The sequence below is a fragment of the Scyliorhinus canicula genome, chromosome 10, assembly GCF_902713615.1.
Source record: "Scyliorhinus canicula chromosome 10, sScyCan1.1, whole genome shotgun sequence".
Classification (NCBI taxonomy): Eukaryota; Metazoa; Chordata; class Chondrichthyes; order Carcharhiniformes; family Scyliorhinidae; genus Scyliorhinus; species Scyliorhinus canicula.
This window is the reverse complement of record NC_052155.1, coordinates 169,212,782-169,231,028: the sequence shown is the minus strand read 5'-3', so window position 1 is coordinate 169,231,028 and position 18,247 is coordinate 169,212,782. Positions and strand designations below refer to the sequence as shown.

General features: G+C 46.8%; 1 protein-coding gene across 4 annotated transcripts in view; it reads left to right on the top strand.

The window, feature by feature from the left end:
- LOC119972762 (regulator of G-protein signaling 22-like) overlaps positions 1-18,247 on the top strand; it is a 142,011-nt gene that overhangs the window by 57,296 nt on the left and 66,468 nt on the right. For all 4 annotated transcript variants that reach the window (XR_005462150.1, XM_038810088.1, XM_038810089.1 and 1 more), the window contains exons 9-15: positions 503-664; positions 1,871-2,027; positions 9,427-9,554; positions 11,890-12,001; positions 14,493-14,618; positions 14,899-15,000; positions 17,925-18,119. Coding sequence is in view for 3 of the 4 variants with exons in the window: in XM_038810088.1 (XP_038666016.1) it covers positions 503-664; positions 1,871-2,027; positions 9,427-9,554; positions 11,890-12,001; positions 14,493-14,618; positions 14,899-15,000; positions 17,925-18,119 (982 nt within the window). In the remaining variant the exon portion in view is untranslated. The remainder of the gene's footprint in view (positions 1-502; positions 665-1,870; positions 2,028-9,426; positions 9,555-11,889; positions 12,002-14,492; positions 14,619-14,898; positions 15,001-17,924; positions 18,120-18,247) is intronic.

Genomic DNA, 18,247 nt, shown 5'->3' with positions numbered 1-18,247 from the left:
TCTCTGGATGTTCTGCTCTCCAGCTCTGGAGCTCTGTTTACCGCACAGAGTATATACAGCACGGAAAGAGGCCCTTCGGCCCATCATGCGTGCTTCGTCCATCAAGCATCTATTTTCTCTCATCCCATTTCCCAGCACTTACCCCAGGTTGGCCACGGAAGATGAGAGTTGATGAGCAGTTTTTACTCCAGCCGTGATGGGTTTTGGTCAGGAAGGTGATGTGAAACGAACTATCAGTGCACTGGGTTTAAAATTACACCAATTTTTTAAAGTCGATAGTTCCTCAGGAATTTTTGATTATTTTTCTGGTTGATTCAGCCCAATATACACTTGAAATGAGATTTGGCTAGGACCTGTTTTTAATGAATCTGGATTTGTGTTGTTTTGTAACACCGTGTTTGTCATTCTTGAGCATGAATGTCGTTTGTTCAAATTGCTCTCCAGTCTTTTGTTGCTTTGCTCTGCACAAAGTATTGATTGTCTTTTGTTCTATGGCTTAAAGCTACCTGAACAAGGTACGGAATCGGTATTTGTTTAATGGTGGTGAATACTGTATGAATGCAGAGACACGAACAAAGCTGTGCCTGTCATTTGTCTCTCAGTGGACTGTGGAAACCCTGTGTCGGATTCAGTCGGACATAGTGACACCTCTGCTTCTATATTGGTGAGTACAGGCACAAGCCTGGTAAATGCAGGTTAACAGTATTTAATGTATGTCTGTTAATATCTCAACAATATATTGTGTGAGGCGGCACGGTGGCCTCACAGCTGCCTCACGGCGCCGAGGACCCGGGTTCGATCCCAGCCCTGGGTCACTGTCCCTGTGGAGTTTGCACATTCTCACTGCATCTGCGTGGGTTTCACTCCCACAACCCAAAGATGTGCAGTGTAGGTAGGGTGGTCACGCTAAATTGCCCCTTTAAATTGGGCAAAGAATTGGGTACTCTAAATTTATAAAAAAATAAAAATGAAAAAAAGCAATATATTGTGTGAAGCGGAATCTATTAACTGCAATCTACTTTGCGCTTTCTGCTCCAGTTATGAAATGGTTTACCCATGATTGCAACAGGACTAGGTTTGAAAGGTATAGATTAAAACAAAACAAAATGAAACATTTAAAATACATTATATGTTGATTATCATCAGTGAGGATTGAGGTGAATCCAAATCTGCTTTTGAACGAGCCTTTTGACTGTTCATCGTGCCTATACTGTTAGAAGCTATTGGGGCATTGTCAGATATTCCAGCTCAAAAAAAGCCCCGGCAAATTTTGCAACTGAGATATTTTTTAAAAACCTGAATCGTCACCCGAATGACTACTGGCATCTCCACACATATATCCTGTTCTGAAAATACTTGTGGTGATATGCATCACCAAATACACAAGGGGTTAATGTAAATACACTACGACTAAGTAAACACTAGAGGGAGCACCGGAGATGTCATGACATGCAGATTTACAGCTAATGAACACATAGAATAGGACATGACCAATGGGCAGTCAAGACACCCAGAGGTGACACTACCACAAGGAGGCATTACAAAACCCATATATAAAAGGACAGGGCACACAAGCTCTTTCTCTTTCCACAGGCGACACATAGAGAAAAGGACAGGGGCAGATCAGAAGCATCACATCCACTACGTGGTTTAGAGCAGACTGGTTAGTTAGACTGAGTTCCTATAGCAAGATTAGCAGGAGAGGCGAACTCATAGAGAACTGTGCTAATGGTTCAATAAATCACACTGAACTTACTTCAAAGTCTGGAGTATTTTTTGGTCAAAGCTGCATCGAATTGCAGCCTGTGTTATCCCAGAGTACATAACACATCAATACTCATTTAAAAATTTTTGTTTCAAACAATTTCAGGGGTCCGAGGTACTGTATTAATCAAGGATTTCCCATACGATCAGCTGGCATTGTCCTGAAAGATTGGGAAGATCGTCAGCTGAGACCTATATCTGATGTACGCCCATTTGCTATGATACGGCCAATCCTTGCCAAGGCAGAATGCATTCCAAAAGAGGTTGGTATCACAATCTGGTTACCGATTCAGTGATTTCTGAAAGTTATATTTTGAAAACTTTATCAAACAATTTTTTTTTCCAACTGTTTCCTGTGGACCTTGGATTTCACTGCTTCCAATGGATATTTTCCTATCTTTCCAGGTTTGAAGTTGCTCGTTGGAGTGGGCTGTGGTACAAATGCCAAAGATATTCCTGTTGCCACTGCCAAGTAAGGCTGGCATCAGTGGACAAGAGGATAGTGATATAGTTGCAAACTTTAGACGCAAGCAAAACATTTCTTTTACTTCAGTTGCTCCACTCTTCTTTTTTCTACTCTTCTGTTCTGCCGATGTTAGGTCTGAGGTGCTAAGAGATATTTTGTTGCAAAAGTAGTGCAGTTTTCGCATGGGGGCGTGGGTAGCAGAATCTGAGCCATCGGCCACGGGCGCACGATTTTCCACCACGGTGGTGGGAATGACGGAGGAGGCGGAGAATTGAGCGGGAGTCCCGAAATGTCTTTTACGCGAGCAGGATTTCGCCAATCAATTGTCCCCGCCACCCCACCCCTGCCAATGACATAACAGTAATCCCGAAAAGTCAGGATCCCAATTTGCATCCATTTAAATATGCATATCAGAACTTTATGCCTGCTAGCCCCCACCCCACCCCCACCACGTTAAATTATCCATTCACCTCGGCATGGCGGCATGAATCACGACAGGTTGTCCACGACGTGCACCTAGTGAGCAGAACCCCCTGGAGACGCACAGGTGAGTACAGCCCTCATGGGGTAGAGAATCATACCCTCCGTTTTGCCCGCCTGAGATGACACTTCGCCCAAAAATGACAAAATGCCGCCCGCAGAACTGCATTTGTTCCAAGATACACGCTAAATTCCAGTAGAATTGGCTGTTGGGGGGGAAAAAGCCCCGACTCGAAATTATGTGGAAGTAACAGCACATTAAGGGCAAATGCTGCTGGTCGGCAAACCCCAATATCTAGGTCAGGATTGACCCTGACTTTGCCTAGAAAGAAGGCATAACTTGTCAAACCAGGAAGGGCCTGAGTTCGCAGGCCATTGAACACCCGTAAACCTGGTCTAAAAGGTCAACTTTAACTGAAGCGGTTCGAAGTTTTGGCAACTAAGGAGGGATTTCTCAAGCTGCCTTTTAACAAGTTCAGGTGGAGAATAGGATCCTTTCCATCTTTTTATCCTCCTACAGACTTCGCTATGGATACTCGCGGTGCCATATCCACTCCAGATAATGTTAGATTGAGTTGTACCCATCATAGATGTTGGGGTTGAGGACGGAATTGAACCCTAACATCCAATTCAGAGGCCGTAGATGCTACTCAGTGTCTCCCTGTGAATGCGCCGTTCATCCAATATGCTCCTTTTTAAAGCAGGATCTCAGAATCCTGAGCCTGCACGTTGAGAAGTCAGTGCTGACTTCTGCAGAACCTCCATCCATCCTGACTTTTAGATTCTCCTTTAACTTCCCACCCCTTTGCCACCACCACGCGGGCAATGAAGGAAGAAGTGCCACATGCACAGAGTGCCTGCAAGGAAAAGTCAGGGAGCCGATCACTTACCTTGGTTGCTCTGGTGGGGTTATTAAACTTCTTCTTGCACTACAAAGAATCCTTGTGTACAGGGAGGAAGAACTCGTTGCTGCAGCTACGTTTGTTTGCAAAACATGGGCTACATTCTTCATGGGCCTGTCTCGCCAACTCTCCACCAACCCAAAACAAGTTACATTCGGGGCTGGATTCTCTGGCCTCCTGGCCGTGTATTTCTTGATGGCAGGAGGCGGCGAGCTATTCGCTGGTGGCGGGATCCTCTCCCCGCCGCTGCCAATGGGAATTCCTGTTGACGCTTCCTCACACAACTGGGAATCCTGCACGGCGGGGGAGCGTTGCCAGCGGGACCGGAGAATCCCGGCGCCAGCGAACGGCTGGAGAATTCCGGCCCTCGTGCTCCATCTGCCTGCTATGGGGAAGTCTAGGGGCACCTCCCTGACGTTTGTCAGTTGATTCTTTGTTCTGGCTGCCATCCCTCTTGCCCGTGTTACTTGCCTCATGCTCCAATCGCATTGACACTTCAAGCAGCAGCAAGGTTTATAAGCTCCTGTTGCTTACCAGGTCTCTGACTCTCATCCAGGTATTATCCTGCTCTCTCCCTGCACTGCGTTCTCTGCCTTTCGCGGTTATCTAAGCACTAATACTCGAGATTTAGACATCGTCCATGTCTGCATACTTAAACTAACTGAACATTCAGTTTCAAGCAACCTGAGGAAAATCACCTGAAGACAGGCAAGTATTCCACTCCAGAATGGAGTCCATTGGAAAATGGAGTCCATTGACAGCGTGACACAAAGTATAGATTTACAAACATTGGCTGTTTTCCAGTACGTCAGCTGAGTGGACATGACTTATCTGTGGGTTTTTGACAGTGAGTAGGTTATTTAACCATCCCAGGCAGCGCAGTTAAACCTGACGGGTGTCCAGTATCCCCACCAGACAATAGGCAAGCCTAGCTGATTTTCTCTGCGTGAGACTGGGATGGAGGGTTTGCTCTCAGCCTGGATTACGGCTATTGCAGCACTAAGCAGAAATTAAAATAGTCAATGTTCCCAGCCACAAAATAGACCAGCTCCTCAATGGATAAATTGGTGGGGGGGGGGGATCAACCTCCTGCTGAGGTCAATTTAGGGACCTTGTGGCTTTTGGGGAATTTGTCCTCCAATGGTGCAGCCTCTCAGACTCAAAGCCTCTCTGAGCTGCATACCAGAAAATGGAAAGGGCTACTCGCTCCTGCTTGGCATCTACTGCGCCAGCTTCACGTTTTTGAAAAGGAGTACTAAATGGCACTCACTTGACTTGCTGCTGGGGAGTGGGATAATTCCCGGGAGGCCGCTGCATTCAACTTCAATCTCATTCATTCATTAATGAGATTGAAACGCAGACAAATGGGGTTCATGATATTCTTGCCATTTTTGGGCGTAATCTGGAGCTATCCATCGGGAGCGGACTGGGTGAATCGCAAAATGGTTCGTACTTGACACAAATCTCTCTTTTTCACTCTCCCGTTATTCACCTGGCACGCCCCAAACTGGTCAAGCGCAATGCGGTCACTGAATTGGTGTGATGAATGTAGGAAATTGTTATATTTTATATTTTGGGTTGTTAATAGAAATATTGGGTTCAAATATATACAGGCAGTATGTCTGCTAAAGCTGTTATTAAGGGGTCATAAAACTGAGACAATCATTGTTTTTAACCATTAACCTGTTTACAGAGAGATGGCTAATGGAAGGTTGTTTATGCTTAGAAGATTCCCTGAGGTATAGATAATTTATGAGGGATTGTGTTTAGTCCAAACTAAGCAGGTCATGGGACATCTTAGTGGGAGGAGACTGGAGAATGCTCTATGTTGTTGTTTTGATGTAGTTAATAGGAGGAGCCAGGTCTGTCTGTAGTTTTGCAGTTTGCCATAGGATTTTAGTTTGACAAGACAAGAATTTTCAGGTTGTTCCTGAAAGGGTCTCTCTCCAAATGTCTGTGCGGAGAAGTAAGTAACTCTGATTGTTAACTTTATCTACAAGTGGCGTTTGAGCTGTATTTGGCTGCTTAATTGGAATATAGAGTGGCAGGTGTAGATAGGGAGTTAAAGTTTTTCCCCCCTTTTATTTAAGAACTGTTTCAACTGTTAATTGGAAAGGTACTACCGCGTTGCTAATGTGATTAGTTCTGTGTTTAACTTAAAGTTTGTTTTAACATAAAAGATACCTAGTTTGTCAGTGTTATCACACTCGTGGATTAGTAGCCTTCCCTCACAATCTTACAAATTCCAATTCATTTACTCCAAACACTTATGAGCGCTGGCTGTGGGGGCTGCATTGTTGAATGTATTCAAAGCTGAGATAGACGGATCTTTTAACCATAAGGGAGCCACAGAGTTGTGGGGAACAGACAGGAACTTTGGCCACAATCGGGTCAGTCATGATCTTGTTGAAAGGCAGAGCAGGCTTGGGAACCATACTGCTTATTCCTGTCCCTATTTCTTTTGTTCTTACAGCATCCATTTGACCTTTACATCACGGTAATCCACAATACATCTTTTTTGAACTTATTCTTTTCTATTTTTATCTCACATCAAACAGATTCAGAAGATGAACGTAATCAAAAGAATTCTAGTTGTACAGTCCATTAATCATCAATACTATTGACAGAAAAGAAAGAATGTTACAAAGGCATTTTTAGTTTAAAGATTCAAGTTGCATGTATGGACATGTGGGGGGCGGGGATTCTCCAAAATGGAGACTAAGTGTTCGTGCCGTCGTGAACGCTGTTGCGTTTCACGACGGCATGAATGTGGTGTGGAGACAACGGATTCTGTTCCCCACAGGGGGCCAGCATGGCACTGGAGCAGCTCGCCAAATGGGCACTGCGCCAACCCGCGCATGCGCAGTTGGGCTGCGCCAACCCGTGCATGCGCGGGGGCCTTCTTCAGCACATCGGCCCCTACGCAACATGGCGTGGGGGTTCAGGGGCCGGCCGTGCAACAAAGTAGGCCCGGGGGGGAGAGACTGGCCTGATCGTGGGCCAGACCCCATCGGAGGCCCCCCCCCCCGGTGAAGGAGCGCCTTTCCCTGCCCCACAGGCCGCACCCCGCCCTTCGTGCATAGTTCCCGCTGGCAGCGACAGGGTCGCCGGCTGGACTCTGCTTTACCCGCACGGCCGCTCAGCCCATCCGGGCCAGAGAATTGGCGTTCCAGCGGCCCGCAGCCGGCGCTGCATCAAAGGGGCCGGTGCAAACGGCACCGATTCTCCACACCTCAGAGAATCCCCTGCTGCCGTCGGGGCTGTGGCGCGGTTGCAGTAATTCCCCGGCCTGGCTCAGGGCTCGGAGAATCGCGCCCATGTTATTAGATTGGGGTGAGCATTGGATGGTGGGGGTGGGAGGTGGGTGTTCTCTGTGGATTAGTTCATGTGAACAACATTCCCATTTTTGGGATCCACCTCTCTTTGTAAATGTAATGCATGAGTGATTCTTTCCATCTGAAATAGTTCTCTGACCTTAGATAACCAAGGTTCGTAGGTTGGGCACGTGGGTTTCAACCATTTGAGCGTAATGTTTTTAATGGCCGCTATAAGCAAAAGTTAAAAAAGATAATTATATTTCTCCCTCCCATTCCATCTCGAATTGTCCCCAATGGGTCAGTAAGGGGAGCCTATGAGATGTCCATGCGGAATACCTCGGTCAATGTTTTGAATATCTTATCCCAATACGCCTCTAAATTGAGGCATAACCAGAACGTTTGTAATTAAGACCAATTGGTTCCCCACAGTATCTCCAGCAACTGCTTCCACGGGAGCAGCCAACTTTTACAGTAATAGGTGATGTTCTGAAGAACCGACTAATCAGCTTCCATTCATATTCTCTCAAAGCATTTGAGCAAGTCACAAGGTGGGCCTCAGAACAGATTTTGTTCCAGTCTTCCATCGGTCTGTCCTGTTGCAGTTCCACCTACCATTTCCCTTTAATGGATAAGGAATTCTGAGTCAACATGGAGAGCGAAGTCTGATATATACAGGATATTTTCCCCCCAGTGGCACCTCGTTCAATGTTTGCAAAGTGTGGCCCTATTGGAGATGGACTTGTAACTTTGTTTAGGTCTTCATGTTTTGAAAGAAATTGTCTATTTCTAAGTATCTAAAAATAATTAGTATTTGGAACGCCAAATTCCACTCTGATCTGTTCAAATGATGTTAGAGTATTAAGATGAAATAACGGGTGAAGGAAGGCGAGCTCATATTTAGACCATTTCTTAATGCCCTTAAAGCCATTTCTTAAAGCCCAGCATGCATGGAGGGTGTGAATATTTTGTATAGACCCAAAGTGGCCAGAACCGAGATTGAGCCGGGTAAATCAAATAAGTTCTGAATTTCTTTCCAAATATTCAATCTCGGGCATCCACTTGTTCTGAAGTCCCTCTAATTATTGCCCGTAAATGGCAATGCTGTTAATGGGAGTTGGCACTCAGGTTTCTCCAAGTTCAGCCACCACGTTCTCTGTCCGTTTTACCAGATTTCATGGATTTTGGCTGCACAGCCCAATAATAGAACTTAATATTGTGAGAGTGCGAAACTTGCTTCCGACTTTGCAAGCTGCGGAGTTTCAAATCACACTCTGAGTCGTTTTCCTTGCCTTATGAAATGGGAGATCAGACAATCCAGCATGTTGAATGTAGATTTTGGGATCAGAGTTGATAGCATCTGGAACAGGTAGGGAAGGAGGTTCATCCTAAAAGCTTCAATCTGCCCTAACAAACAGAGGAGGAGGGTTAGTCACTGATCTAGATCACTCTTCACCCAGTTAGTGGCACTTCTGTAATTTGCTCCATATATTTGATCAAGTGAAGGTGCATGCCCTTTGGCCAGGGTGGTAACCTGGCACTGCTAGTGCCACCCGGGCACCCTGGCAGTGCCAGTTTGTCACCCTGTTATTGCGACCTGGGTGCCAGACTTGCACAGCCAAGGTTCCAAACTGGCATTTTGTGCATGGTGTCAATTGGGCTCAGGGTGCCCTCTTCTGGTGTTGGGGAGGGATACCCTCCTATAGCGTGTTGGGGCTTGGGGGAGGGGGGGGGGAGGGGGGGTGGCATTCACGTTGGGGGCTCCTAGATCAGGATGCCATTTATAAATGCCGATCTCTCGCTACACTGAGGAATTGTGGCGAGTGGAGCCCTCGGGGCAGGAAATGGGGCTGTGAGCGACCTCAGCCGCGCGCTCCCTGCTGAGGCCCCCTATTGAACCTGAGCGCACTGATGAAAAGTGAGTCCGACACTCAAATTTCCAGGAGATTACACTACTCACACCACCTTTTTGATGTTATAATCCCACAATTCATGCCACTTTGCATGCCAATGAACCGATCCAGTAAATTTCCGTACTATTGTTTTTGAAGATAGAGTGCCCAATTTTTTTTTCCAATGAAGGGGCAATTTAGCGTGGCCAATCTACCTAACCGGCACATCTTTTTGGGTTGTGGGGGTGAGACCCGCACAGACACGGGGAGAATGTGCAAACTCCACACGGACAGTGACCCAGGGCCGGGATTCAAATCCGGGTCCTCAGCGCCGTGAAGGTTCCATACTACTTTGCTAGTGAATGATGTTTATCCATTCACTATAACAGCACAATGGACAGCAACACAATTCAAGGGCAACATTACATTTATGACAGGAATTTTAAAAAATGTGCTAAAAACTGAAGAAAGAGATGGGAAGAAAATCAAACGCAGAATCTGCTGGAATAAACCCCACTTGGCAGACGCTTTGTTTGTGTAATGTAGTAGCAATGATCTCAAACCACTAAATTGGATTGATATTAATTTCTATTTCTATTGATTAACAGAAACAGCCAAAGAAGGTTTGCAAACCGCGCCAACGCCAAAGGAAAGTTCCACAAAATAAACGGTCACCAAAGAAGGGTTGCACGGGAACAGGGTCCTGTACTGCTCTGCACAAACAAGAAGCGAAAGAGTAAGTTCATATGTCATGCCATGTCTGAGAGTAGCTTGTCGATAGTTTAGTGACGTGAGTTGGTGGGAAAAGCACCTTTTTTTTTGATGAGTTCTATTTTTGTCTGGTATTTTGTTATTGCTAGAAACAGGATTCATAAGGTTAGCCATTCAGGTCGCACCAAGTATTCATCCAACAAAAAGAACCAAACAGGTTGGCTGTGATGTGTTATCTGTGTTGGTCTAACATCGACTGCAACTGGATGCAGTAAAACGAGAAACAGGCTTCCGACACAGGAGATGGTTCAACACTGTTTTATTGAACCTGTTGATTGCTGTACATAATCTGCTGTGGGTTGACACTCTATTAACCTAACTGATAACCTCCTACTGGCTTGACCAGACTAGCTCTCTATCACATGGTGATGATGTTCATTGGCCTGTGCACTGCGACTATCTCCCTGGCCGTGTCTTGTGAGAGAGAGAGAACCTTAATGCCCTGTGGGCTTTATAGTGGTGGTGTCCTGCCTGGTGATTGGTTGTTCTGTGTCGTGTGTGTTCATTGGTTATCCTGTGTGCCAATCACTGCCTGTCTGCATCTCATGACATACATGAGTGGATATTATGACAGGCTGCACAAAAATCCAGGAAGGTGTGAGGTTCTGTGGCAGGCATAGTGGGTTATCTATATCATAGAAAACGTACAGCAGGGAGGGAGACTATTTGGCCCAATCTTCTGTGCTAGCTATTTCAAAGAGTAGACATGCTATAGACCCTGTTACCTAGTATTATTTTCAGTACAGAATGTTCTTATAAGCCTTTCTCCTGTATAATTGTTTTACTGGCATCTGTTGAGGGTTCAGAGCCTGTGCGAGCTTTGGGCTGGCTTTTGTAGTTTACAAGAGGTGTCCTGTAAGCAAGACCTGTTTTACTACTGCTCCTGTTTTCATAGTTGTTGCTGTAGCTGCCGTTCTGCTGAGATACTGTTATATTTTTTAAAACTTTGTTATTTATTGGAGACCGGTGGAGGAACTCCTGGGGGGGGGGGGGGAACAAAGTTGCGTCCCGCTCCTCAGTGAGAACTTGCACCCAAGTGCACAAATTCATCCGTTTGGGCTCCCCGCAGCAAGAGAGTCGGGACGAAGAAGAACCCGGACTCCAAAGCGAATTAAAGTAGGAGACTTGCCCCAGACCAGAGCGGGAACAGAGCCAGCAGCAAGGACCGACCCCACTAAATGCAAAGATATAATTTAAGAGTTTACTATAATTCGGTTTAATTTCTTTAGAGTGTCTTTTGTCTCGACTGCTGTGGGGAGTTGGTGGTATATTTGACCCTTTGTGTCCTAAAGGTGGCTGAGCTATGTCTCTGCCTGTGTGTTGGCTTTGGTTGGGTGGGAGCGAGGGGGGGTACTCTCCCATAGTGCTTTGGGCTGGGGGATAGTCAGGGATCACTTTGAGAACCTCAGCGATCTCCCCCAGTGAGATACACTCAATCATGACACAGGAGAGAAGATAGATGATTCAAAGGCTTTAATCATCTGAGAACTGTACAGGAGCCGAGAAGTGTGCTCATCACATGTTGCCTGAGTGAGCCTTAGCTTATATACCGTTTCCTGGGGGCGGAGCCAGAGGCGGAGTCCCCCAGGGTTCCAAGACCGGTCTTAATGGGCCAATGCATTAAAGGTAAGGTACCATTATATCAGCTACTGATAACATTCATCACACCCAGATAACAAAACGGGGCAATGTGCGGCCTCGGTTACGCGTACCCGCTGAGACCCTTTATACAATGCGAGTCGTGTTGAATAGCCATGTGCGCTGGAAGACATGTGGTTAAATGCATTCGCTATGGGACTTTCTTTCCATTTAGTTGAATCGAGTCCATTATTTCAAGTGCTACATAGTGTATTTTATTTTTTCAACTTCTAATAATTTAATTAACAGATGCAATCGAGTGGTCTGGGGCCCAAAACGGCACTCTTTTTTGGGTGTTAAATCGCGCCCAACATCTTAATTTCTTCATTAAATGGGTCACTTCTTTACAGTAGCTTTTTGAATACAAACAAAATCAAGAGATATGAGATCATATGGGAAGATAGAATTGAGTTTGAAGGTAAGCCATGATCTTCTTGAATGGTGGAGTAGTCTCCAATGGTCTACTCTTGCTCCTGTTTCCTTTTGTTCTATTATACCGTCTCAATGAATCAAACTCGCTTGCAAATAACTTTCGATGTCACATCTGCTGGTCAAGGGTTCTGCCAATGTTAAACATATCTTGATCTATAATCTCCTTTTTTGTCAACTTATTTTTTTATCTTCCATACATTTGAAAATTGTCGACAATTACTTTTCCACAGAGAGCTTCCATCTTCAATCGACGATATTTGGTCTCAAGCCTCAAAAGCTATGAAAGATTTGGAAGACCTGGAGTTACGTAAAGCAAAGGACCTCCGCAATTTAGAGACGTTAGTAAGTATTCAGCTGAAAACTTAAACCAACAGGAAAGAACTTAGGAAATACCTACAGGACAAGAACTACTTTACATTTAACCGTTCACTTGACCAGAGGGGGAAATAAGTCTGTTCTGAGCAAAATACAATGACAGTATCTGGGGCGGAATTCTCCGACCCCCCCGCAGGGTCGGGGAATCGCCGGGGCCTTAGTAAATCCCGCCCCCGCCGTGGCCGGAATTCTCCGCCACCCGGGAATCGACGGGGGCGGGAATCACGCTGCGGAGGTCGGCGGGCCCCTCGCGGCGATTCTCCAGCCCGCGATGGGTCGAAGTCCCGCCGCTGTCAGGCCTCTCCTGCTGACGTGGTTTAAACCACCTCTGGTGGTGGCGGGAGCAGGTGGCGCGAGCGGGCCCCGGGGTCCTGGGGGGGGGGGGGCGCGGGGCGATCGGACCCCGGGGGGTGCCCCCACGGTGGCCTGGCCCGCGATCGGGACCCACCGATTGGCGGGCGGGCCTGTGCCATGGGGGCACTCTTTTTCTTCCGTCGCCGCCACGTCCTCCACCATGGCGGAGGCGGAAGAGACCCCCCATACCGCGCATGCGCCGGGATGACATCAGCAGCTGCTGACGCTCCGGCGCATGCGCGGCCTCACGCCAGCCGCCGAAGGCCTTTCGGCCAGTCATTCGCGCCGGCTGGTGGGACGGAAAGGCCGCTCGCACCGGTCGGTGTGGCGCCAACCCCTCCGGCACGGGCCTAGCCCCTAAAGGTGGGGAAAATTCCTCACCTTTGGGGAGGCCCGACGGCGAAGTGGTTGGCGCCACTCCGGTACGCCGGGACCCCCCGCCCCGCCGGCTAGGGGAGAATACCACCCCTTATTATCAGAGGACGATTGACGGGCAGTGATCTATGCTGCTCATTTTCTGGTAGTGGTTGTAATACGGGATCAGTTACTGTGATTGAAAATTTGTGACTGGAACAAGATCCAATAGCCACGGCAATGCTACACTACCAGTCAATTTTAACTTGTTGTTGCCTTTTGGGATGAACTGTTTTATTTTTAAATCTCCTGCTGAAATGATGCCCAAGGCCTGCCTGACTTGATTTTAGATCCGCCCTCAAAATGTGTGGCCCACCCTTCCCCATTAAGTAAGACTTATTCAAATTTACATTGGTGCATATGCCAGGTGTAAGACCTCAGTGCAGCCTTCAGGAGCAAATGGTGGGTGCGGCTACTAATGCACAGACCACACAGACTCACCCAACATAAAGTTTTCAGCATAAATGTTTTCAGCCTTGCTAATGTTGAGTTGAAGGGGACTCTTGCTGCTTCTACACTTGGTAAGCTGGGTGTCATTAGCACACATTAAAAACTCTAAGCTCATTGATAAGGACATAAGAGCTCGGAGCAGGAATAGCCAATTCAGCCCCTTGAGCCTGCTCCACCATTCAACTCGATCATGGCTGATCTCATCTCATCTCATCCTCATTCCCACCTTCCTGCCCTCTCCCCAAAACCCTTCATTCAGTTACTAATTAGAAATCTAGCTCCTCAAATTTGTTTAATGTTCCGCCATCCACTGCATTCTGTGGTAGAGAATACCCAAGATTCATGACTCTTTGAGTGAAGCAATTCCTCCTCTACGTTTACCCTGTCAATCCCTTTTAGCATTTCTTTTACTTCAATTAGATTGCCTCATTATTCGAAACTCCAGCAATTATAGGCCTTAACTGCTCAATCTCTAAAACAAGTCCTTCTGCTGTTGCACCTCAAACCTGGGTCAACTAGTGTTATGGACAAAACTCTCAAATTATTGTACAATGATCTCCTTTATTGTACCTTACCAAGTTACTCCAATGGTATCAAACCATCACTATAAAGGGTATCAGGTGCTCTGTTACACACAGTATCAAGACTTCAATACACAAAGGATCAAAACTCTTTCCTATGAGATATCAAAACTCACGGCTTGGACCTAAATACCACCCGTTAAAAGGCAAGGTGATCAGACTCCCTCTTGGTGGATCCCGATGTCTTCTCTGCGTCCCGGATCTAGGGCACGGCTTCTTACAATGATTATTCCTACAGGTTATTGCTTCAGAAGTCTTTTTGTCTCTCCTTTTTATAAAGATCTTGATCTTGTTTCCAGTCACATACTCACAGGACAGAACTAACTAATCAATGTCCCTGAGTCACAAATGCTCAAAGAGTCGTGACTCTCTCAGGGGTCATAATTCTCTCAGGAGCACGATACACAGGCATGTGTGTTTAATCACTCTCTGTTCAAGGCATAGCAACAGATTGTCCAATCACAATGCTCCTGGGCTCACTCCCTGACTGCACATCCTGTTCTACATTGCCGACCCCTGTTGATGCTGTTTATGCTGATACAGAGTTAGCCTTTTCAACCATCAGGCTTTGCTGATTTCTTTACTTTACTGGTGTCTTTACGAATACCCATCAGGCTACAATGCTGAAATAAGGAATCTTGCTTGTGTGTGTTTTTTAGATGCAGATAAAGAAATACCATGAGGATCTGTGTGATTCTAAAATAGACGACTTGCTGCAGGCGCTGCATAATGAGAGCAGAACCGGATTCTACTTCACACATTTTTGTGAAAAAACAAGGAATGTGGTAGGTGAAATAAATCTTGGATTATTAGGCAAAGAGTTTTACTGCTAAAGCTTTCAAAAAATATTTTTATTGCCATTTTCCAACTTTAACGGTAAAACTGTTTAACATATAAAGCACATGATATTTACAAAGTAGCAGCTCAAGTGCGTCCACCCTTTTGCCACACAGTACCAATTGTATACTTATTTCAGGGTTAAACAGCTATATAGAATGACTACAGTGAATGGAAACAAGCCATTGCCATGTCGAATATGATCTAATTTCTCTTCCTATCTTGCAGTTGTGGAACAATGGTGTGAACCTGTGGTTTGACCTGAAAGAATATCAGCGCCTATTTTATGCCGAAATCTTTCAACCTTTTAAACTCAAGAGACAAGCTCAGGCAAGCTATGAAATTCATTTTGTTTTGATAGTCATCAATATTTGCTGACCGATCTGTGGATCTCACTCACCTCTGGGCTCAGCAGAGATGGGGCAGGGTCTGTGGGTGGCCAATGAACTTCCAGGGGGTAGGTTCCTCTTTTAAATATTTGAATGACACAGCGTGCCTCAGATTTGATCTCACCTCCATCTTTAATGCTACCCAGCACCTAAAGGGAGATGAGGAGGCTGCATGGAAAGGGTCAGAGTTTTTTTCCAGCATTGCATGTGGTCCTGGAGGAGTTACAATATCCTGGCTAACTTGCTTTCCTTTCTGCAATTGGCCTCCCCCACAATTAACCAAACTTCCCAACCCTGGGCGGGATTCTGTGATTGCCGACGCCGAAATCGCGATCGGGCGGAGACTCCGTTTGTACGCCGAGATCGGGGGGGCGGCGCCGTTCTTTGGATGCTCCGCCCCCTCAAAAATGGCATACTCGAGGAGTACGCCGCACGCCGTTGGGATGACCTCAGGACATCACCTGAGGCCTGCCCCTACCCCCGTCCCCGATAGGTTGACTTGCCGACGGCGTGAGACACGTTTACTCACAGTTTTTGGGGCGCACGCTTGGCGGATGCGGACTATGTCCAGCGCTGCCGGTGGGGGGGTGGAGAATGTTTCCACTGGCCGGGGCGGGGGCTTCGGCGGGGGCTGGGGGGGGACTGGTGGGGGTAGTCCGGGGGTGGCAAGAGGGGTTACAGGGGGGCGCAGGCCAGGTCCGCGCACAGCTGGCACCACGATGTACAGTGTGGCCGCATGCACGGCTACGCTCCCGGCCATTCTGCATCCTTATCTGTAGGTAAGAGCTTCACGTGGCGCGGCTGCTAACCCCCCACCAGGCGGAGGATCGGTGTGGGGGCGCCGCCGACTTTTTGGCCGTAAGACCAGACGCTTCCTCCAGACATAGCCGCAAAATCGGAGAATCCAGCCACCTGTCTCTGCTCCCCATCTCTCTCCGATTCCCATGATCATTCCCCAACAACATTCCTTCTAATTCCCTTTTTCTGTGCGCAGCGTTTTTGGTGCACTGTGCAGTCCCCTCTGTGTGGCCACGTACGTGCACATCTGAAAGGGACTGCTGTCTTTGTGGAAACTGGTCTGCCCTTGTGTGGCACATTCTTGATTCTGCAGCCACACAGCTTGTGCAGCTTAGAGGGAATGTTGCTCCCTGACCTGCGAAGACATTGCTGTACCCACCTCAGCTATCCCTGTCCATAATCTCTATCCCCAGGAGCAGAAAGCCTTTTCTGATGCACCCACTGCTGGACAGAGAGCTTAAGTTTGTCAATTAGTCTGGCTGCTGGCCAGAGTACCTGTTCAGAATATGAGCAGGACTCTTCGTTTGGGAGACTATGTTCTCCCGCCGGAGCCGAATCGCTTTTGATTTGCACTCACACCACATATCTACATGGTGTCATCACTTGATGAAACCCAGACTTCCAGATTCCAATGCAAACTCCTTCCAGCATTTGCAAATTGGGGCAGTAGGTGCAACAAAACTCCACAGAATACCCACAGTGCAGAAGGAGGCCATTTGGCCCATCGAGTCTGCACCAACCCTCCGAAAGAGCGCCCCATCCAGGTCCTAACAGGCACATCTTTGGACACAAAGGGGCAGTTCAGCGTGGCCAATCCATTTAACCTGCACATCTTTGAACTGAGACATTTTAGGCTGGATTCTCCGCCCCGTCACATTTCATTTTTACCCCGTCGGCAGGATTCTCCGTTACGCCGGCTAGTCAATGGGGTTTCCCATTGTTGGGCAGCCCCACGTCGTCGGGAAACTCCCGGGGTTCTGGCAAAACGGAGCATCCCGCCAGCGGAGAGTCCAGCTGTCTCTTTACTATTCATTGAGTGTTCCTTTAAAGCTACATAAGCAATTTTTAAATATCAGCTGCAGTTCAATGTTTATGTCAAGTTTAATTTCAATACAAAGTTGCAAGTTTCAAGCTGAAGAGAGAATTAGCAGTGATGGAACCATCAATTCACCAGACACGTGTTTCCGATGTGAATCTAGGCTTTAATCGACTTACTTCAGAGCCAGCGTGTTACCTGTCGATGAACTCGTAGTGAACTCAGGCTGACTCTGGACAAGGGTATTTGTACAGCTGCACTAGGGGGAGGAGTCATGGGCGGAGAAAGGGTGGAGCTCAGTACAAGTTCCTGAGTGCTCCCAGCGCTACTCCCCCGAGTGGTAGGATAGCACTACTGCGCTTACAAAGACAGTGTGAATTAACATATATACATCTATATTACATTCACCACAAACAGTTCTTTAGATATATGTCATTGAAGTTAGTGGAAAATGAAACGGGGTGGCGTGATGGTACATCAGACAGATGATTTAATATTGAGACACGGGTCTCACTCACATGAAACCAGCAAGCTGTGGGCACTCACTGGGTAGATCTCTGAGGAGGGTATGGTGGAGCAGGGAAGGCAGGAGTCGGAACATAATCCATGCTGGATCTTTCCTCTCTCGAGCCCAGGAATGTTAGAACCGCCAGAAGTACCTCAATTCCTGGACCTAGTTAAAATAAGGTAACTCAACACAAGGCAGGAATCAAAACTTACACCTTCTTGTCTGTGTAGCTCAGCACCACAACATGTAGAGCTTAACCTGTAAGCTACGGAGGGAGAGGCATTCGGAACATGTTACAATATTATTACCATCGTTATTCTCCTCTATTATTCACAAATAAGACAAATAGGTTTAAGGTTACTGTCTGACCTGTCCGTTTACAGGACTGACTCTTCACTCTAGGAGTCACCAATATAATTTTATAATGGAAATTCAGATTGTTTGAATGATTTTAAGGAGCCATTGGAACCATAATTGGATGTTTGGATACGTGATCGTTTCATGATTTGTCCATTTGTTTCAGTTCATTTTTGCTACATACACTATTGAAGGCGCCCCAGAAGATGTCCAAATAGACGCAGAGAATAAGAAAGCTATCTATAACAAACTAGAGCCACCCTTTGAAGAGCTGTTTGATCAGTTGGAGGAACACACTCTCCTCCTGCTACTGGTACCTTGGATCCAAATGATGGAAGCAGAAATGGCAATTTATAGAAAGGTATGTCAATGTGCCCAACCACTTTGTGAATGAGTCTGTGCAAAATGGTCCACCTCATATTTGGTTCAGTCTTGTGCTGGGCCTGTAGACACCCATGTTGTTTGCCCCATTTCATATTGCTTCTCTTC